The sequence below is a fragment of the Seriola lalandi genome, unplaced genomic scaffold (assembly GCF_002814215.2).
Source record: "Seriola lalandi dorsalis isolate HSWRI2012SDOR001 ecotype SW California unplaced genomic scaffold, Sedor1 jcf7180002054663, whole genome shotgun sequence".
NCBI classification, from domain to species: Eukaryota; Metazoa; Chordata; class Actinopteri; order Carangiformes; family Carangidae; genus Seriola; species Seriola lalandi.
Genome location: NW_019525216.1, coordinates 621430 through 643864, shown reverse-complemented (window position 1 = coordinate 643864; position 22435 = coordinate 621430). Strand labels below are relative to the sequence as shown.

At 40.8% G+C, this 22435-nt stretch overlaps 1 protein-coding gene across 2 annotated transcripts; it reads right to left on the bottom strand.

Annotated features, from left to right (window-relative positions):
* Window positions 1–1193: 1193 nt before the first annotated feature.
* synpo2a (synaptopodin 2a) lies at window positions 1194–21447 on the bottom strand. 2 transcript variants are annotated; one of them, XM_087177929.1, is made up of 5 exons: window positions 21258–21447; window positions 13783–13934; window positions 11673–12460; window positions 6858–9871; window positions 1194–3091 (listed from the first exon to the last, which is right to left on the bottom strand). In XM_087177929.1, the coding sequence occupies exons 1-5, from the start codon at window positions 21363–21365 to the stop codon at window positions 2492–2494; spliced, it is 4662 nt and encodes a 1553-aa protein (XP_087034055.1). In that variant the 5' UTR covers window positions 21366–21447; the 3' UTR covers window positions 1194–2491. The 2 variants fall into 2 exon arrangements, with proteins under 2 accessions (XP_087034055.1, XP_023276883.1); XM_023421115.2 differs by lacking the exon at window positions 1194–3091 and having other exon boundaries at window positions 4795–9871; window positions 21258–21439.
* Window positions 21448–22435: the final 988 nt, after the last annotated feature.

Genomic DNA, 22435 nt, shown 5'->3' with positions numbered 1-22435 from the left:
CTGAGCTTTATCTGTGGCAAAACAGAGGTTGATATAACTTTGACGGTGGCGGTGACTCACAGTACAAAGGGCGATAATCTGTTGCAATCTTGCAATTTTGCAAACGCACATAGATTGAAAAGCAGGAAAGGGATGAAAACACTCTCGGAAAACACTGACAAAGCTTTAACATCCAAAAATATAGTTGTCTCAGCTGCATTTGTCCACTATCAGCGCTCCAGACTTGCAGTGCACAGCCAATAGTAAATATATTCACTGACATCCAGCATTGGAACATGGCCCCCCCTCAGGGCCTGCAGACCAATCAGATACAATTTGTTTTAAATGCTATCATGTGATATAGGAAAGACCAAAACGTAATAGGGTGCACTCACCTTATAATTCAGTCACTATGTTTTAATTGACCTTTAATTTAATTTACCTCCTATATATTTCTTAACTTTACAAAAGAGACAAATAAAAGGAGGCAGGAGGAGTGTCTGCGCCCTGTCTGTTGGATGTTAAAGGCAGCATGTTCACTGGCGTGTTGTAATGCCTGGCATATAGAAAACTATGCCAGGGGCCCCATACACAAGATGGAATATTTTAAAGCTATATATGTTGCATTGTTTATATCCCAATTCAGGCTCCACCATTTTAATGGCGTTTGAATCCTGCAAAGTGTTTTCCAAATCTAAAATTACTGGGGAAATAATTTCTGTTTATCATCTCCCTCTGTGTCCTTATCTCTCATTCTCTAATGGTTCAGCCACAGTAGGGACCCACTGTTATTATGTAACTGGTGGTCACCATGGGAACATTTACCCCCCACCCTACCCCCAACCGCTTCCAACCCCCTCCGCTGGATACTGAGGGAGTGACTATTGAAGACAACACATCATACAAGAAGCTTCATGGGATGGTACAGCAAGCAACAAATGGCCCAGAGCAAAGTATTTCATGCTTGGAATAAAGAGCAAAGAGCACAGACACACAGTGCAAGTTGTGAAATAGTGCTATTCTGCTGCATTTATTTTTGAAAAATGCTTCATGTGAATCTATATCTGAATTAGGTTTGAACAGATATTGATAACTGGTATTGTACTATAACCATAATAAGCGCTGTTTGAATGGAAGCAATACAGTGAAAGGATCACAAATACACTACAGCATGTCAGGATGCTCAGTGCGTCAGTTGAGAAACAACACAATGCTGTGTGATAAATCTTATTTATGTTCATGAGATTGCTTGGCGAGAATCACATTAGGACATTATGTACACACTGTGGAAACACCAACCTAGTTTTAATTTATAGAGATGATTGCAAGTCTATTGCAAAAGGCCAAACCAAACATAAGCCACAAACCCATTACATACTAAGCAGTTCTCATAAACTAAAACAAAATCTTCTAATTAGGATTCATCAATGTTCCTTTATTCTACTTTCACTCCCAACTAAAATGCAACTGTCCTTCTACTTACCACATCTCATTTTTCTTATATACAGTGGGCTGCAATGGAACAATTCACTTGTCTTTCCAGGTGGCCAACTAATAAAGTGTTGGAAACAGAAACAGCCATTTTGGGCTTCTCATCTTCCCCCTCTCTCCCTTTCTCCAAGTAGTTAGTGGCCACATGCTAATGCACTAATTAAAATGCACCAGGTAAATAAGTGAATTAATCTCACTTATTAGAGCTTACATAACAACATGTCCGCCCACAACATGCTGAGTTATAGCACTAACCTTTCCCCAAGTTTTAAGCCTCACTCCTAATGCGTCACTAATTGCGTTCTGACTGTGAAATTATTTCTTGCTCTGAAAACACCACACATGAGCCCATCGTCAAGTTTCATGGACTGAAAATCAAACAAACATAGCAAAACAAAAAAGAAAAAAGGTGCATATTCACTGCAAGAATCAGCATGCTAAATACATACATCCACAGCAAAAAATGAAACCATGATTGACAGCAAATCCACAAGCTCAAAACAATTAAAGAAACAATCTTTGCTTGCAATTTACTATATGATGGGTGGGTCACCGTTTTTCTTTCACTCTTAGCATCCTCTCATATCTGCTTTCTGAGGACACCATAATTACTTACAGTATTTTGTATATTTTGAAAGGTTAACTGAACGGTCAGCTGTCACCATCATATCCAGATATACTGTTTCTATATCATCACTTAAAACCTTCCACTTTTTCAGCACAACATGTTCATTTACACTCAGTATATTCATTCCTAACAACATACTCAGGCCCACTTCAGTGTATTCACCAAGCTAGATAGCTGTCACTTAAATGTTACTGAAAATAATTTTTGAAGTCTCCATACATTGTAAGAGTAATCATCTCTCTTCACATTTGATTATCTCATGCAAATATTTCATCTAAACGATTTTATACTAAAGATTTAAAGAAATTAAAGTAGAAAACTTTTTTTTTTTTTTAAATGTAGTAGCTGTAGCTATACTCAAATGTGTTATGCTGACAAAGGTTTAGTTGTATCCTATCGTCTCCAACTCCAAGTGTTGCTGGTGTACACAGACTTGTAAGTTTGCTTTCCCAAGGGCCTCTTATACTCAGAGGGAGACACAGAGTACCCCAGGTTTGCATCCGTCACAAATCTCTGAGGCTGCCACTGCCTGGGCAGGGACCTGTAACCAGCATGACCAGTGGGAGGGGAGACAGCACTCTTTGTTGGTGACACAAATGATGGCAGGGGAGCTCGGCTCTGGCTGCGGCTTTGGCTCTGGCTCCAAGTCTGGCTGCCTGCTTTCTGTGGTGCTTGGTAAGACACCCTGGCCTTCCACTCTACTGGTGGCTCAGGCAGCATTTTGCGCTGGGCTGCCAAGCGGATGTTTGAGGCAAGGGTTTGGTGGAGATTCTGGAAAGCAAAGGCTTCATCCACCAGGCCCAGGGGATGCCGGGAGGCAGCCTCCCAGGGCGAAGGGGGTTTGTGGCCCTTCTCCAACCGGGACGTCTGCCTCGCTGGGGGAGTTGTGGAGGCCCGAGTCGGAGGCTTGGAGGAGGAAGAAGTTGAAGCTGACTTCTGGCCTGTGGATGGCACTCTGGCTGGTGGGGAAAGCGAGTAGCTCCTGCCAAGTGCCTGTAAAGAAAGATCCAGACATGTTTATTTTAGTAAGGGTTCATTTTAGTTTGGCTGACTGGCCCTCCAGCCAAATCAAATCAGCTTGGAAAGTGATGGAAAGTATGATAGCTCTTTATCAACACATTCCTTTTAAGTGCTACAATTATTCTAATATCGTATTTCATGTTTGAAAATGTACTCTGATTTACTCTTTGTGTAAAAATATATAAACGCTAAAAGCTCTATGACACTTATTATTATTAAACCTATTCTGGACATCTATTCTAGAGTAAGCCTCCTCAACCCAGTGCTTGAGCGTTTGTCCAAACAGAGTGGATCGTTTCTCAGAACAACTGGTTTATGAGAGTGCATGGGCTTACCAAATTAAGCCACATTCAGCTCGTCTTCATTGGATCTGATCCGCTAGACAGCAACACTTTCAAAGTCTAATAGTAAGATGGTGAAACTGATGAATGCATAATAGTAAAATCTCCACCAGGATGCTTAGAAAGCCAAGGGTTATGTCGGTTGAAAAGGCACCTCTGTGCCACTCATTGCCTATGACAATACAGTCTGTTTGATATGGTCGACACGCAGAAAAGGCAGTGCTGCCATCATCTGGTGAAAGATGTGTAAGATCAGCAGATGGCAAGTGATGACAAAAATGAAGGAACAGAATAGAAGAGAGTGCAGTCATAAAAAGAAGAGAGAACTGTAGCTGAAGGGGGAATAAATTCTCTGCAGACTCAGGTATCTGGGTAGGCCTAAAATGCCTGTGGCAGTGTTATCCTGGATTAAGGCAGACACAAGAATGGATGAGTAGATTAGTAGACAATCTGAGGTCATGTTTTCATTCTACTAAAGGAGTTTGACCATATATTTGAGAATGGAAGGTTGAATTCAACTATGATCTGATCTATAATTTGAACATCTGCACTGGTTAAGGTAAGGTTGCGACTAAATATTTATGTGTGGTCTTGAGGAAATGTCTTGGTTGTTGTCTCCATTTCATTTTACGTTCATGGTTTTAGTCTTTTCATAAATAACACAAATATTTCAATGTAATTTTGTCTTCAGAGTTCATTAATAAACAAATATGGTTGAGATAAAGATGCATGGATGTGTGTCATAAACAACTCTAGCCATGTGAGTAGGAATCTAATTCCTCCTGATATAGCTGCAGAAATTTGCCAACTTAACACATGATTTGACATTAAAAGTCCCACTTAAACAACTGCCCTCTCTGAAAATGCATGACACATCATGGATATACGTTTCAGCAGGGGCCCACTCGCTTGAGCTCCAGAATTAACCAGTGAGGTCTTCAGTATTCAGTGAAATCACCAGTCTAATAATACCTACATACATACATGCATCATCAGGTAGTCATTTTGCAGGAATGTGCTTCTCAAGCATTCACCTCAATTGCTGAAGAAGTAGGTGATTCTGGTAATGAGGTGTCTCTGGCTGATCTTAACAAGCTCTTAAGAAACTGTATTTTGTTTTATTGTTGAAAACAGATTCATTTTGAATTACTGCTGCAAAAATATAGAGAGTATAAGTGTTAGTCATATGTAATGGTAGCAAATACAGAATAATTGTGTCACTATTTATAGCACAGGTGGAAAAGTTGTGAAATTCAGCAAGATGAAATGAAAAGAGTCTAGAAATAGAAGAAACCCAAAAAGCATGCTCAAAGGATAAAAGAAAAGAAAGCCAAACAAGGATAAAAGACATTTTAATGGCACTGCAGTGAATCATACAGAAAGTGCACTATGAAGAGAAACACACAAAGGAAAAGGAAAAAGAAAAGAACACAAAGAACAAAAGCAGCCCTGTACCAAAAATATATTTGTGAACATTATTGGGCTGGTTAGCCTTTCAACAATTCTCCTTTTGTATAGTATTTATCAGCTATTCATATAAAACAAAAGCAGGAGACAATGCATGGAAGAGTGAGGCAAGGAGAGTGAGCAATACTACATTACACTACACTTTTCTGTTATCAGAAAAACATACTATGGGGGTCTGAGAGATAGTAGCTTTCACTTGAGGCTTAAGTTGAAATTTAAGCCTACTATCTCTGGAGCTCAGTGCTCCCTCTCATGAGGCAGTTTAAATATAGTATCAAACATGATGCAACAGCTGGTAAAAAGCTTAAAATAAAACTAACCCACTTAAGTAGGTGCTACAGAGAAGACACTGGAGAAAAGCACTGAAGAAAAATGTTTACTAATCAAGCATTGGCGATTTAGCCGTTACTGTTAGCTGTTACTTGAAACTCCACAGAGTTGTTACATAATCTCTGTACTTTGTACTGACATCACTGACATTGCAAATTTAGCCTGCTGCTTGGTATCATTACAGCCTACAGCCCCCACCCTTCTCCCTCACTACTTTATTTTCTTTTTACACTTCATCTATTTATTGTATTTTAGTTGTTTTTTTTTGTTTGTTTGTTTATCAAATAATAATCTGCATATTTTGCATTTTCTTCTTTTCAAAAATCAACTTCCTGTTGTCACTGTCAAGTACCATTCACTTCTGATTTCTTTTTTCTCTTTCTTTTTTCTTCCATTTCACACTGAGAATCATGCTCCCCTACATTCTTATATTGCCACCACTTTAAATTCTTTTACATAAATTACATTAATTTATATTGATTTTCCATAGTGAATTTATAATATATATATCCATTTATAGAGAAACATCAATACGCATTATTTTAATCAATTATTTTGGCTCCCATTGTGTCTGATAAGATATACTTACATCCCGTTTGTTTTCATATGTTCTTAATTTGTTTGTGATGCCATTTGTATTAGCTCTTGAAAACATCAAGCTCTGTCCTATGACAATAACAAGAGCAGGTGGAGGTGAAGATAGTCATTACAGAAGCTATTGTATGTGCTCAAAATATTCCACTTGCCAGTGGACTGCAAGAGCACCAACCCTGTGATTCGCACCAAAACCAAGCATGTCATGATTACTACTACTAGAATCACTCTTTATCAACTGCTGTAGGCTTCCAAACCTGAGCTGAGCTCTTTTTAGCTGTAAATTTAGGCTTAGGGGCAGCTACAACATTGCCACCTGATGCAGATTCCGGCCTTGCAGCCACAGGGAAACTAGGAGCAACATAGCTACTGGGAGGCTGTGGCTGGTAAGGTACAGATGGAGCTGCCAGGTAGGGAGGGCTGCTGGCTGGTTGGTAAGGAACCTGTGGTGCTTGTTGGTAGGGAGGGTTTGCAGACTGAGTAGCTTGGGGGTGATAAGCAGGTGGGGCAGGTTGTTGATACTGTTGGTTATATGCTTGTTGGTATGGACCAGCAGGAGGTTGCTGATAAGTACTGGGGGGAACATAAACATTAGCTGGGGTTTGCTGGTAGTGGCCATCGTGCATCATTGGTTGCATGGGCATCCCATAGGTCTGCTGGGGGTATGGAGCATTAAATGGTCCAGCTGGCTGCATGGGAGCCATTTGCTCATATCTAATTGGTTGGTTTTCAACTGGTGGGTTAGGAGGTGGACACTCAGGCTTAGGTGCAGCGGGCTTGGGAGCCTCTGCTGCTGGGCCAAAGGTAAAGAGGGAAGAATTAAGTTGATAGGGTTGATGCTTCATCACATCTATAACATTGAGGGGTTTAGGGGCAGGCATTTGTTTCTCTTTGCCTTTTTTCTTGGCTTTGGATGAAGGACTATTTGGGGAGGCCTGCTTTGTTGCTGCTGGGGGATAAGAAGGGGACTGAATAGGATTATATGCCCGTGAAGGTGGAGCACGTACATTGGGAGTATATTTCCACTCAGTTGGTAAAGAAGCAGCTGGCGATGTTGACCGGCTTGCCTTGTTTGCTTGCACAGTCTCAGAGTCCACAACAAACTTCTCCATACGAGACTGCCTCTTGGCGAACATATCAGCTCCTTTCCCTTTGACAGCTGGCATTTCAAAAGATGAACCTACAGATGATGGGTTTAAGACAGTGGCCATTGGGTTGATGGGTGGTGAAGCTCTTTGACCAATGTTAAAAGAGTGCATTCGCTGTGGTGGAGATGGTGGAGTGCGGATTTGTGGGATATTTTGTGATGGATGCCAAGGTTTTGGAGAAGGACGATTGTTAACCATTGATGTGGAAACATTTACAGGTGTTTGCTGTGACTCTGGTGTCCAAACATTCACAGGTGTCTGAGGCTGTGTCTGAGCTGGAGCCCAGGCAGTACTCATTGGTGGCTGTGGTGGAGTCTTTGAAGTGGATGGTTGCCAGTTTGGTTGCGGTGTGGACTGGGGTGGAACTGGTTGAGCCCAAGGTGGTTGATGTTGGGCCTGATTTTGCTCTTGCGCCCAAGAATTCATGGCATGCTGACCATGTTCTGGAGGTTGCTGGGCCCATGATGGTGGGGACTGTGTCTGGGTAGGTACTGGTGCCCATGGATTCAAATTGGCTTGAGGTTGCGCTTCAGGTTGTGGTTGGGCTGTTTGCATCCAAGGTGGCTGAGCTTGGGCTTGAGCTTGTGATGGAGCCCATGCATTAATTGAAGGTTGCTGCTGCTGTTGAGGCTGACCTGATACCCAAGGTGGTTGAGGCTGACTTGATGCTTGGGCCTGTGGCCATGCTTGTTGTGGAGCCTGTTGCTGTGGCTGGTGAACCCATGGCGGCTGTGGCTGGGATTCTGGCTGAACCTGCTGAGCCCAGGGAGGTTGTGCTTGGGGTTTTTGTTGGGGTTGTTGCACCCATGGTGGTTGAGGCTGACTGTCTGTTTGTGATGGCTGTGCCCATGGAGCCTGGGGCTGCTGCTGCATTGGTTCTTGAGATTGACCCCAAGTTGGTTGCATTTGCTGCGGGTGTGGCTGCTCATGAGAGTGTGTCCAGGGTGGCTGAGCCTGTGGCTGCTCTAGAGGCTGGGCCCAGGGAGGCTGAGCATGTGTCTGGGTTTGTCCTTGCTCTTGAGGCTGACTCCAGGATGGCTGAATTTGAGGGGTCCAAGTATTTGTGGGGGGTTGAGGCTGTGCTTGGGTCTGAGTAGTTTGACATGTCACCCAAGGTGGCTGTGGTGGGGACTGACTTGGAGGTGGTTCCTGGGGTTGCACTTGAGCTGGATGCCAGGAATTGGAAGATTGCTGTTGTGATTGTGATTGGGCTGGAGCCCAGGTAGTCACGGGCACAGGAGCAGGCTCAGGCTGCAGGGTAGAATTCATAGGACCATTTTCTTCCTGAGCCGTCATTTGTTGAGGCTGTTGTTGAGATTCAGGCTGTTGGAGAGTCCATGTGTGCTGCTCCTCTGTGGTAGTGCTGGCAGGAGCCTCCTGGGGGGCAGGAGGGGGAGAGGGCTCAGGAGCAGGTGCAGAGGTTGGCTCCAGTTCTGGAGCAGGGGTAGTTTCTTCGGTGGGGGCTACAGCAGGTGTGGACACACTATTTTCAGCATGCTGAGCCATGTCCTGGTTGGTCATTTCTATCTGTGGGGACCAAGGAGGAGAGCTGGGGTTGATCACAGGCTTTGGAGCCACTGGTGGAGGAGTCTTATGTTTAACTCTTGGAGACTGGAGGAAATTACAAGCCTCAGCCCCAAGGCTAAGGTAGTCTTCCTCAGGTCCTGACTCAAAACCCAACTTCTTATCACTCCTGTTGAGGAGGTTCAGTAATGCTGGGTTAGGTGATACTTTGGGTGCTTCCTTAAACGTAAACATGGGCTTGCCTACATTTCTTCTCCTTGCATCAGTCAAAAGGCCAGACTTAATTGCAGGGGTAGAGATGCGCTCATCACGAGAAGCTATTTGCTCTCCTTGGCCTGCAGAATCTTGATTGGTCCCACTCATTGCAGGAGAATAATGGGTTGCCGCCATGCTTTCAACTGAGAAAGGCTTTGCTGTGCGATTGCTGAAAGAACTCTGCATTTCATTGGTTTCATGTTGGACTGTGCCATTAATGTTTGTAGAATATTGCTGTATTTGCTGTTGCTCTTGATTATATTCATGCTGCTGCTGCTGATACATTTGCTGTTGTTGATAATGCTGCTGTTCATACTGCTGTTGCTGATACTGCTGTTGGTATTGCTGCTGCTGCTGCTGCTGCTGTTGGTAGGTTTGTTCTTGCTGTTGGTAGGTCTGCTGTTGCTGTTGTTGGTAGCTCTGTTGTTGCTGTTGATAACTCTGTTGTTGCTCATAGTACTGCTGTTCTTGGTATTGCTGGTATTGCTGTTGGCTTTGCTGGTGTATATTTACATCCATGTAAGCCTGGCCCTCTGTTGTGGACTGCAAGTAGGAGTGCTTCTTTTCATTCTCCTGCACTGCCTCCACAGGAATCCCCTGGCGCCTAAGCTCCTCATGTTCAGCAGCAATCTCATCCATCCTCTGACGCCGTTGGGCAAACATTAGGGCACCCTTGCCCTTAGTTTCAGGCAAACACTCCATCTCAGCTTGGTTGTTCAGGTTCCTCTCAATCTCAAGGAGACCCTTGTCCCAGTTGATAGTCAGCACACCTTTGCTACTATGGGCATTAGTGAAGAAATGCTTATCTATTTCAGAATCGCTAGGAGCCACAAGGGTAAATTCAACAGTGTGGGTTTCTTGTTTGTCGTCGTCGTTTTCCTCGTCCTCTTCGTCGCTGTACTCTGGTTCGTCTTCTCCTGTGCCGTAGCTCACAAGTGTGTATTTCTTGGCCCTCTGCCGATGTTTCTTAAACATCAACACCCCCTTGTTGTTGGGGTTGGGCGGAGCAGCCGTGAGGAGGAGAGCAATACGTTTACATTTGGACTTGGCCTCCTTCACCTGCTTCTCGGACAGACTCTCGCTACGCCTGAGTCCTGTGTAGAGAAGGAAAAGAGAGAATTCTGTGTTTACAAACAAGGGCCCTACACAGGGGAATCACAACAAATGCTTTACTTGGAAGGATATCTTTCCGAAACTATAGGTATTAATAATTTACAGGGGAGTTAAGACCACCACAAAACACTGTTAAACATTTAATCTGTTCGGAGTAAGTTTTTGAAAAAACCCCAGCTTGAAACAGCTTGCTTTTCTGCTTCAATCAATAACAACTTGTGCTTTTCAGATCTTTGATCACTGACTTAAGGACAACAAGGCAGCCCTTGCACACTGTATCTACATTGATTATGTAATTGGAGTTGACTAAATTATTTTAAATTTTATTTTTTATCAGTTTAAAACTAAAATGATGTTTTATCATATAAATCCCATTTGGTTCAGGACTCATTTGAAGAGTAAAAGTAGATCTTGCACAGACAACATGGTGAAAAAAGTTAATTTCAAAAACATTAAGCAAATCATTTCAGTGTGTAACATTATACTGATATCAACTTTCTAAAAAATAAGTCTTAAAAATATATCCAACATGTACAGTAAAAACATTTGAATTGTAAACAGACTAATAAGTGATTAATGCTGTATGTTCTGTAGTTGATCTGATCTGAACACAACAAATAGAAAACCGTTAACTGATTCCTTCACATGAGAAATAATGCATTCCATATATTCTTAGTCCACTCATATTATATCCTATGTACTTTTTCTCATTTGTGATTGTATTACTCCAAATGCTCATTTGTTTGAACATAAATCATCAAACCGTAAAGCAGTTATGAAAATCTCTGACCCATGTCTAATATCCTCATTTGCTCACAGACAATGCACTACATTAAATCAGTTGTTAGTTCCCATAAAGTAGCCTGGAATAGCAACTGAGGAAGATTAAAGATAGCCTGCATGCAATAAATTCACCAGGACCAGAGCGTCTTTACCAGTCCTTATCTGTATGTTCACCAACTGTCCACTTAAAACCTTCTGTTCTTCTGAAATCTATCCCATTTGTTGATACTTAAACCCATTCAATAACAGACATCATGCTACAAACACTCTCTCAAACCATCCAGCAATTCAACGCTGTAATAAAATAACAAGTAGCCTTACTCTTTTGTATTCCTGCAAGACTAACCTGAAGGTGGAGGAGGCAGCGGGAGTGAGCAACGGACTCACTTTTTTAGCTCAGTTAAAGCACTCAGTTTGAAAGGATCAGGTAACGGGCTAGGGGAGCACATGCTGGTGTCTGTCAAAGGGCCACTTCTGCAGGCATCATCAGCGTGCTGGTGTTATATTTATGTCTTCTACACAGCTCAGAGGAATGCCTCAGTCTCCATATTCATCATCAAGCCTTTTTGAAATGGGTAGTTAAAGATGTTTTATAAAGTGTAGCATCTTCTTACATATGATCAATTCAAACTCCAATTTATCTCTTTCCCTTTTGATTCTTTATATTTAGCTTTTGTTGATTGTCACCATCCTATCTGCGCTCTGCGTCCCTACCACCACTTTGATACTGTTGTAATTCTGGTTAGACCCGGATGTATCTGCTTCCATTCAGAGGAATGAGCACCCTCCTCCAAATGCAGTGAGAGAGACAACCTATTTTGAGACGTACACACACTGGACTGTCAGGATTTGGAATGCACACATGTTGTTGACAAATGCAATTTAGTTACGTATTAGCTTGCAGATCCTTAAATAATAGATCCTTATTACCCACACACTCAAAAGCACAGGGAAAAAGAACTCTAAAACTGAAGATGTAAGTGGTCCATAGATACTTACTGGCGTGCTTTGCCCGATGCTTGTTAGGTTTGTCTTGATCCCCCTCTGAATCAGATTCCTGATCTTCTCCTGGTGTCGCCTCCTCTGAGGGAATTCCAAATGAGACTGTAAAAGACCCAGGAACTCCCTCGCAGTGCCCTCCTCCTTCTTCTCCTTCACTTTGGGATCCAACACTTCCACTGACCCTAGGGCCACCCACACTCAAGATGCCCCTCCCTGCTCCTGAAGCTGATGGCTGCTGCAAAATTACCTCCACCTGCCCCAGCATTGAAGGGGAGCTGAGCACCACCCCATGCTGGCTGAGCGGCTCTCTGACAGAGCATGGTACACAGTGAGATATGGTGGTGGTATGGACAGTCTCAACAGACTCTCTGTTTAAGAGTTCCCCCTCAACCCCACGAGCACTCCCAAGAGATGTGCAGCCCACCTCGTCCAACGTTTGCTCAGACAGGGACACCTGGAGCTCGACCATGTCCCCAGGGGGGAAGCACCGCCGTACTTCTTTTTCCTTAAAAACAGACTCCCGGGCTCTGTGATCATCAGATGAGGGAGCATGTAGCTGGGTCGAAAGCAGTTGGGGTCTCTTGGGAAACTGTCTGTCACTGTCCAACTCCGCATAGTAGGCCTCATTCTGGGAGTCGGATATGTAGAGTTCCCTGGGGCTTAGGGACCTGTGCTTTGGGGAGAATATGTGGAGGGTGGTGCTCTCTAAAGCATCGCCAGAGGAATACCTCTCACCACAGTATGCCTCTTCTGATTCATAGTCTTCAGGGGGAATGGAGCAGTGTCTGTCAGAGAAGAGGAGAACAGCAAAAGGTGATTCTTAGTTAGAGCTATTATGTAATATCGATCATTAAAATTAATAGGAGATAATGTCCTTTCTTACATCATGTATTCCTTAAAAAGAGTACTGGTGAAATAGTTTGGACTTATGCATTTAAAAGAATCTGATTTTATATAAATAAAATATATTTCTTTCTATTTTTCCTTCGCTATAAGAAATCAGTAATTATTGTTTGTAATTAAATTATCAGCACAATTTAAATAAGCAATACATCATCACTGAGGATTGGAGGCATAAAGATGTTGACAAAGTAAAGCCTGTCTTCCACTGCTGAAGTTGTCAGTGTAATAAAGTAGATTAATCTTCAAGCAGCAAGTTAAATGAAAGGGTCAGGTCTCTGAAGTGGAAAGTAATCACATTTCAACATCGCTCTACCTAATTTCTACTTTCAAGGTCAGGAGAGAATAGCATGGATGCCAGAATGTCATTATCTGTGACTGCTATGATTGAATTGAAGTCAATTACAGTAGATCTCAGTGACTAATCCTTTTGTCCAACTGTGAACACATCATAATACATTTTGACAGCTCAACAAGTTGAGGTCATCTCCTCTCCATGTCTGAGGAGACAGGATCTATGCTGTCATAGAAACAGTGTTAATAAAACTCCTGTACTGTGCTTACATTCCTGTGATAGCCACAAAGAATACTACGTTAAATCAGAAAAATTACAAATTAATATATTTTATTTTTTCTATTTTATTTTTATGGTATGGGGTCCTATATCAGGCCATGCATTGTTCTGTAAAATAATGAAACAATTAAATAAAAAAGTTCCAAAGAAAAAAAAAATCAGAAAAGAACTAGATTCAAGAACTAGGTTCCACTTTAATATGCCTACTGAAACTGTTTATCCCTATGCAGGTTAAACATGGGCACGTGCAGCAATATTTGAGGACATGTCACCCTGATAAACACACTGGCAGTGCCCACTGAGTAATGGCTGGGCAGCTGCATGTCAAGTCAGACACACAAATCTGTAACACTGGCAATGCCAGTTGGAAGGTCAGCACAACTCTGCAAAAGGTTGCAGGTCATAAAACAGGCTTTTCTAAATGCTAATACAGTCATGCTATAATGATTTTGCATTGATGTTGTGAACACAAAGGATCTATAGCATGGCTCAGTTGTCATGATTCATAGATATTGTAGTCTTGTACAGATATTTTCCAATGTGATCTGCTTGTGTTATGTTTTCTGCAATTCATAGATTTTCCTTCGGTACCACTTTGCTCTCATGAATTTAATGGCTGGGATGTGGCTCTACCTTTTGAGGAGCAGCTGCAGGCAGTCGATCGATGTGTCGATGAGGGCAAAGGCTCGTAAAAGGGTGAGATCAGCACATGGCTCTCCATTGAGTGACACCACCTCATCGCCTTCCTGCACTCCAGCCAGGAAGGCACGGCCACCTTGTTCTACCTGTGGATGACAGCGTCATAGTAAGAAAAGACTAATCACACGCTGGTTCAGTGGCTATTACCACCATTCATCCACAGCAGATGAGAAGCATCAGTTAATAGTATCGATAGCTGGTGATGACCCCAAAATGCAAATGTGCTCCTTCAGATTAAGATGTTGAACAGTTGCAAAGTGTAAAATTGTAATCTAACCTTCACATACAGCCCACCTATGTGTGCTGCTGTTTAGAGAAAGTGAAAATAAATGTTCTTTAAAACATTGTCAGTTCTGAGGTCAGAAGACAGAAACCTCTACCCAAGGTCAGCAAAATAAATCCATTTGGATCTGGGAAAGCAAAAGGACAGTAGTATTTTAACAGTATTTTTGGATTATCTAAAGGAGTGAAGATGCATTATGTATTCTCATGAGAACAAAATGAGAAAACATAAACAGTGATTCATGTTTAGCACTAAGCTCAGTGCAATGTGGACAGATAAAACAAGGCTTCCTAAGAATGCTAAATGGGCAACATGTGACCTGTATTAAACTCAAGCCAGACATGCATGATAATGTGTGTAGAGGCAATAATTCCCTGTGACAGCCTACATGACGTACATCCTTAGTGAATCATATGAAAACATGTTTTTAGCTTGGATCATTATTTTAGACAGATATTGACTCTAAAATATGAGAACGTGGGGGATGAGGTTGTAGCCTTTTATCCAAATTAATTCAAAAAATTTGGAAATTAACTCTAAAATCACACGATCAACAAGTCACTGTAGAGTCAAGCAACACCACTCCAATGTGCAATTAGTGTCACTGACAGGGAAGACAAAGGCTAGATGTACAATCATAAAAGTGACAATTCTACCTTATATTTTAACCATGCAGCTGCATATCATAGCTGTCGGCCAGCTCTGTTCAGATCCATTTAAAGGGCATCTCTTTACACAGTTAAACTAATGACTGATGGTTTTGTTCTCCTGTAATTGGTTCCCGAGGCCTATAAAATGGTTCATTAATAAGAGGATTTAATAAGGAGAAATACCCCATAAATTTTGCACAAAAGGCCACTTATACTGGCAAGGGGATAAATGATTACTTCAGCTCCATGCAATTAAAGGATATGCTCTCTGGAAATATGTCATGATATTTTGCAAGTGCTACAAACAAATAGCTTTAGGTGGGTTTGGAACATCTGCAATGCTTTGCTGATGTCTTGAGATTGGTTGTCACTTCAAAATGAACAAATAATAGTGGGTGTTTTAACATGCGTTCCGTGACATCTCCAGTGTAATTCCTGTTGCATGTAATCCATCCCCCCCCACCCCCCATGATTCTTGTCTGTCAACAGTGAAATAAAGACAAAATGCTATAAAAATGATAATCCACAACCACACCACTCATTCTCCATAATGAAGTCATGTATCTTAATCTAGGTCCTGGTTAATTCCTCTAAAGGATTAATTTGCACATTTACACGGTAATGTTTATGATACTTCAGAGTCAATACAGGTTAACCTTTGGTGACACTGAGCTGAGTAAATGATCGCGCCGCTCTGCATCGATCATACTAATGTCCCCTCGCTACCGTGGCAGCTCTCTCTGCAGGATGAACTACACCATCACGAAACCAAAACAGTCTCCCTGGGTTCTTATATTAAAGTTACCCAGAAGGGCCTCCTGGCAAGAAGCAGCCACATAAATTGTGGAGCAGCTCACAGCTCACAGCTCACAGCTCAGGCACTTTAAATATGAAAACAACCAAGGTTATCCCTCTCGCTATTTTCTAACAAGAAAGTGTAAGTGATATCTTTGTCCTATACTTGTTTACTATTTACTAGTTTTACCCAAACGGAAAAGCTATATTTTAAAGATCAAAAACCAAGTTGTTAGTAATCCAACCCAGGTTTGTTGTAGTAATGTCAGGATAAATAATGCTATAATTCTACAAAAAAATCTAGACTTTATTATAAATATGCTTTACATTTTGGAAATACTGATTGCTGTCCTTTTGCAACAGCCACCTCCATGAACATGCATCCAACTCTAGAAAACTTGCAGTGAAACAACTTTGTCACTAGATGGCAATGTACACACACATATACACACACACACACACACACACACACACACACACACACACACACACACACACACACACACCCTTTACTGCTGACGAGAATCCACGCATGGTTACACTGCAGTTTATGTCCAAAAATATATGATTGCGTGAATGTATTCCAAATGCAGAGCATGGATTCAGAAATGTACTTACTTTTGGTGCATCTTTTGTTTCATCATTTGTAATTCAGGGGAAGGTTTAGACCACACCTCTTTGGATTCAACAAAAAGCCAGAGTCTACCGTAAGCAAGAACCAGGGCAATAAAATGAGACAATATATACAAGTATTTTATGAGTTACTTTATAGAGCTGGTATGTTTCAGGTAAAACCCTATCTGACTCCATCACTGAGTTTCTAAGAGTTAACAGTGCACAAACAGGCCCTATAAGGCAGCCAGTTAGCCTGACTATGGGGACTTACACCTCACTACAGGGATGACGGGTTGTCTGGAAAGCCACAGCAACCACTCATGCTCCAAAAAAGGAAGGGAAATATTTGTGGTCTTCTCTCCTCGCAATACAAAGATACACAGGGAGTCATTGCAATGTTCAAAGGAGGTGAATACCACCTAGTATCTCAATCTTGTTGGTCATAAACTGCTTGTAAAGAGAGACACGGTTTGCATTAATTGGGCTGGAAAGAGCAGCTAATAAATGCTACTGTAGGTGTCAGACGGGAAAGCATAAAAAGTGTTGGACAGTTTTCTTCAAATAAAGTGCTTTCTAAAAATACCTGATTGCCATGAATATCAGAATTTACATCATATGGGGCCACAATTAGACAACATTATATGGCTGTGTTATCCTGAGTTGCCCATTTTCAAATTATCTGTTTAATAGGTTTAAACACAACGGAAAATCACAGGAAATACGGGGCTGCATAATGTGATCACGTAGCTCCCGGCAGTTCCTGTCTTTCACAGCTTTAAGCAATTATGTTTTAACAATATTTTCCAGCTGCTTTACAGGTAGCACTTACACCATGTGGGGAGGATAGTTACATTTAATCTCTTCATTCACCCATCTATTCTATTTCTGTCTTATAAGCAGAATATTTTCCATCGGAGGGCCAGAAATTGAAAACATATTGCATTCTATTTTACTGAATTGTATTGTAATTATTGGAGTGTTTATTCAAGGGCTCCTGATCGCTTTAGCTTTGCCCAAATGTTTCTTAATTTTGGTTTTCTAACGTGGATTTATTTTGGAAAGCAGCCTACATGGACAATATGTTGATAGTATTGATAATATGAGTTATTTTGATAAGAAATGACTGACAGCACAGATGTTTACTTTGACAATCTTAACAGAAGAAATAATCTTCATGTGAATACAGTTATGGATAAGTTGCTGTCCAAAGAAAACCATGTATCTCCAAGTTTGGCAATGTAGAATTTTTAAGATAAATTGAAGGATAAAGTGTTCCTTTAAAAGTTTGTGAGAAGTCTTCTACTTCTTAAGTTAAATAAACAGTTTTAAAACCCATTGGGTTAGTTGAAATATATGGTCACTAAGCTCATCTAGACTTATCAAATGAGAAGATGATATATGGGGACATGTGGTGACCTAGTTCCAGATCAGTGACAAATGCCATACATATACAGTATATACAAATCATGAGGTCACTATAACAAGCACCTGTGCCTTCAGGTAAGGGGGAGAAACATGACTCATACATGTTTAAATGTGTTGATGCTTTACCTCATTGTTCTACAATTTAAACGCTCATTTTGACAAATATAAAAACACTATTACTATTAATGTAGATGTCTAGTATTTTCTTATCTGGTGTGTCCCCCTGGCCTCACTTTTGCGTGTCAATGGCAAAGAGCATTCACAGCCAGGAACACTGTAACTCACTACTATATTATCAGAATATAAACCTGTTGGAGTATTGGCCTTATTTTGTTTAGATGATGTGAAATGTAAAGGGGGAAAAACTGGCACAGTCATCATCTGAGATCACTGCTCTCTCCCGGGACAAGGATGTAGATGTTTTGCTGAAAAACACAAATGCCAAAACTCCAGTAATGGAAGGAACTGTGGAGCGCTTTGTTTACTCCAGGACAACGGCACTGAATGAACGAGGCAATGGCATTTTCCTGATTGCTTGGCAGCTTAATAAGGTTCCTATGGTGCTCTATTAGGGCTGAAACATCAGCAACAAGAGCCCTCTTTGCTCTGTAAAGGGCAAGATAATCCAGGCAAAGAGGACTTCTAATTCAGGCTATGAATACAACTTAATCAAATTTAAATATCATTTGGATTAGTTCATTTTAGCTATAATTAATTTTAATAGCAGAATCCTGCTAGTCCCTAAAGTTAGATTTTAGAAGATTACATTTGCTTTGCCATTCAGTGTTCCATAACTGATCTGATGCATGTTGACACTCCACATACCAAGATGACATACCTTAGAGATTAGCAGGCCAAAACGTCTGCTGCTCAGGTTGGGATGATTTCAGTAATTTCTATTTCTGAATATCTGTGCAGTATTAATACATATTACATCACAAAGTTTTTTTTAAAAACTTTTGCTAAGACGTCGAAAAAGTGCACAAACATTGTTATCACAGATCAGATGTAAATTGCTCCATGTTTTTCTAAAGGTGCGTTGGTGTATTTGTGGGTCAGGACTTGCGAAATGTTGTATTGTGCAGTTTCTGTAGCTTTAAAAATAAAGTGACCTCATCAACTTTGTACTCAGGCCATGACTCCAACTAAGAAGAAAAATAAGGCTTCCCTTATATGGAAAGAACCTTTTAAGAGTGGATACCCCGTGCCCTTACACTGTACTGCCTGTCAGTGCACTGAACAATCACTTTCTCTCAAGAAACAAAACATTGTTTTCACTACATTCAACAAAAGCTTTTAAGAAAAAAAAACAAATTTTATCAGACACAGGAGAACCTCTAGCTTAAGAGTTTGTCATGACCTTGGTATGTTTGCTTTGTTCGACTTTTAACTAACAGACGTTGCTCTCTGTCCTTCCCACAAGAAGAGTTTGGAGGTATGTTTAGAGTTATGCCTTCCAGATGAGGTTGACTAAAACCCCCAGATGTCCCAGACTGAGGCATATGCATCATATGTAGCTACTTCACTTTAATAGGCAAACACTTAAATCCTGTGTATTCACAAGACTCTTATGTAACAAATGAGAACACTTTTGATGCTAAACACAACATTTATGTCTAAAGTTAGATAGTAAAGTTTCAAGAGAAAGCTTAAAGCTTAAACAAGCATTGAAGTAGGAGGCATTCTCCCATGTGGGGTAAAGGACAGAGGACTTTTACAGTTGTTTTGCTTACTGAACCTCACTGATGCTGCTACTTTTTGGCAAAGCATTTTGTAAGGGTTACGTTGACTGTATTTGTTTGGATGAAGACAGGCTTGTTAGATTTGCCGTGAATCTATGGGAATTAGTTGGTGGAAAGTATTTGATTGGAACTTGAAGTTGTATGTGACCTACATGTGTGATTTTATCTTTATGTCCCTTTGTTCGTATATTTCAATATAACTTATGGAAACAATTTTAACAGAGTCCTAATATTTTTTCTTTTTTTGTACTTTTATTCTGAAATAAGCCACTCACTAAATGCCAGAACTCAATGATAAAGATTTCTTTCAGCCTAGACGTTTCTGAGTGTCTTTTTACTCTAATCTAAAGAGACCCTCATGCTGGGTAGTGTGGAAATAATATATACAGTTATACAAAAATTACAATTAAAGTCACAAATGAACTTCAGAATTGCAGTTTCAAATGTTTGAAACAGGTTAAGTGTCTGTCATTAAGATGAGCTATTTATGCTTTCAGGGTGCTTTCTTCTGCTGGAGCTTTGATGTCACAGGAATGCCGCTTAACAAAAACATTTACATCTTCACTACATGGAGGACAAGCTGATGAGGGATCTGTGCAGCTTAAGTACTTGTGAACATGCGTTACTATACCATATATAGAATCTCTACTGCTCTTCAAAATAAAGAAACCTGGCTTTACCTTTCTCGTTGCATACACATCAAAATGAAACATCTTGAAACTCACTTTGAGAAAAGTAAGAGAAGGATCACACTTAAGATCAAATGCATGCCTTTAAAAATTATTGTGAACCTAACATGACTTATCTTTTGAAAACCTGAAATAAAACTTTACAATCGGAGCATAACAAAAGCAAGTTGTTTGGAGGTTTGCACAAATGCTCATTCCCTGCAGTCGTAGATTATTGACTTCAGTGCCTTAGCTTCTGCAGCACTGCTGACATTATGGACAGTATAGATGTCAAGTAGAATGTCAAAAGGACTTGCCAAATCTGGTCATGATGTTGTTCAGTTACACATCTTTGCATGTGTTATGACAACATGGGCAAAAGTATTAAAAGTATGTAAGAAAAAAAAAGAGAAGAACACTATGATCAATGTTATCAATGTACCATCCATGTTCCTCTTAAACCATGTACGTAAATGCATCATAAAATAAATGGTTTCATCACCAGTGGGAGGATGAACTCCTCTACTGCACCTATGGTTTATTACCATACTATCAGGTTAAACAAATGCCATGTAGCTAAAGTGTTACAGAACTTAAATTTGCCTATGTCCTCCCCCCTGTAACCACCTGCATCTTCTTTTAAAGTGGTTAGTTTCAACTAAACCTCCAAGAGTGTTATGTTTGTGTGCATTGCTTTTCCTACATAACCCACATACCTTTTACTCTTCAGGTTAGTTACTCATCTGAAGAACGTTTTGCATTCTTGCTATAATCTTTGTCAGTGATAACAGATCACACTGCCCTCGGCTTCACACTCTTTCTTGGCCTTGACCATATAAGGGTCCCGAGGAATCTCCACCAAAACACAGCCAACGCACACAAAAATGCAGTGACACGCAGTGCTCCGAATAAATTTTCTCCCACCAGGGACTGTTCAATTTAAGAAAAAAATAGATTTTTTTTTCAGTGTATGACTCAACAAAACTCCATCAAAACTGATATGGCTCTTGTAATGCAAACTGGAGAATTCATAAGATCTCCAATATCCAACAATAACACAAGTAAAACTTTCGTTTTGCAGGGGGAGCCCAAGATTCTCAGGTGATTCAACAATAACAAAAAATAACAACTTGATATTAGGAAATAGAGCACAGAACAGATAGATAGATAGATAGATAGATAGATAGATAGATAGATAGATAGATAGATAGATAGATAGATAGATAGATACCTGGGAAATTAGGAAAGGTCTGTAGGTGTCACCCTCTCCTTCTCTCAGGGTGAATCCCCAGGGTGCACCCCCACGCAGTGTTACGCAGATGTAATCCCCGGTGCCCATGCTGCGCACAGCTCCTCAGCCAAACCTCCACAGCGCGGTCATCGAGCTGACAGCCAGACCTCCAGCACTTAACGAAAAACCACCTCCACCGAACCGCTGTATAATCCCCATCATCTGAGCGCTCCCTGAGTCCAGCCCGCTTTGGAAACGTCACGGCGCACAGGCCCGCCTGCAGGCGTTGCACGCAACTGGTGGTTTGTCCTGGAGAGCTCTTAAACTTGTACGCTGCACGCCGCCAAACACCCCCGGGTATAGCATCCTAATAAACTTGGCCAATAAAAGCCACAGAAGCCTAGATAAATACTACAAATGACAAAAATAGTATCACAAATGTAATATAGACTTTCCCAGCAACATTAGATTGTGTATTCTTGCACAGGTAAAAGTGTGATAATTTAAACACTATTGCAGCAGAAAGGCATGGTACACCCATCTCATCCTATCTATAAATCTGTCTGATTTGGCTTTAGTGTTTGTTGTGTTTTTTCACCAGTGAGATTACTTCAAAATTATGGATATAGCCAATTTTTTTTAGAAACTGAGGGCTAAAGTCAAAGGTGTCAACGTGATTTTGACTTTTTTTTTCAAAACATTGACAGGAACATCTCTGTCACTCTCTCTTTTCCACTGCCAAGGCATTCTGTGAAATTATTAAAATAAAATAATGTTCTCTTTGATTGATTTGTTACAACCCACACCACCCCTGTCAGCCATTGTTTTAGTTGTATTAGCATAGTGGTTTGGAATTACCAGGGGAAAATGCATCATATTTAGCCTGAGGAACTATTTACTCTATACATTTACCTGCAATATTAAAAGTTCTAAACAAAATATATCTAGATTTGATCAAAAAATGTACTTTCTACCTCAAAATCATTTTTTTCTCTATAGAATCTGTATGTGCATGTTTCCACCCTTGAAAACCAAGGGAGGCAGTGGGTAAACACTGAAATAATCATATGACTCCTATGTTATCCCTGTTTGCTGGAATTGTTGGTATTACAACTATCCCATGTTACAACCATACCTAGTCTCCTCTTTCATAAAGATGTTGGAAAAATCACACAAAC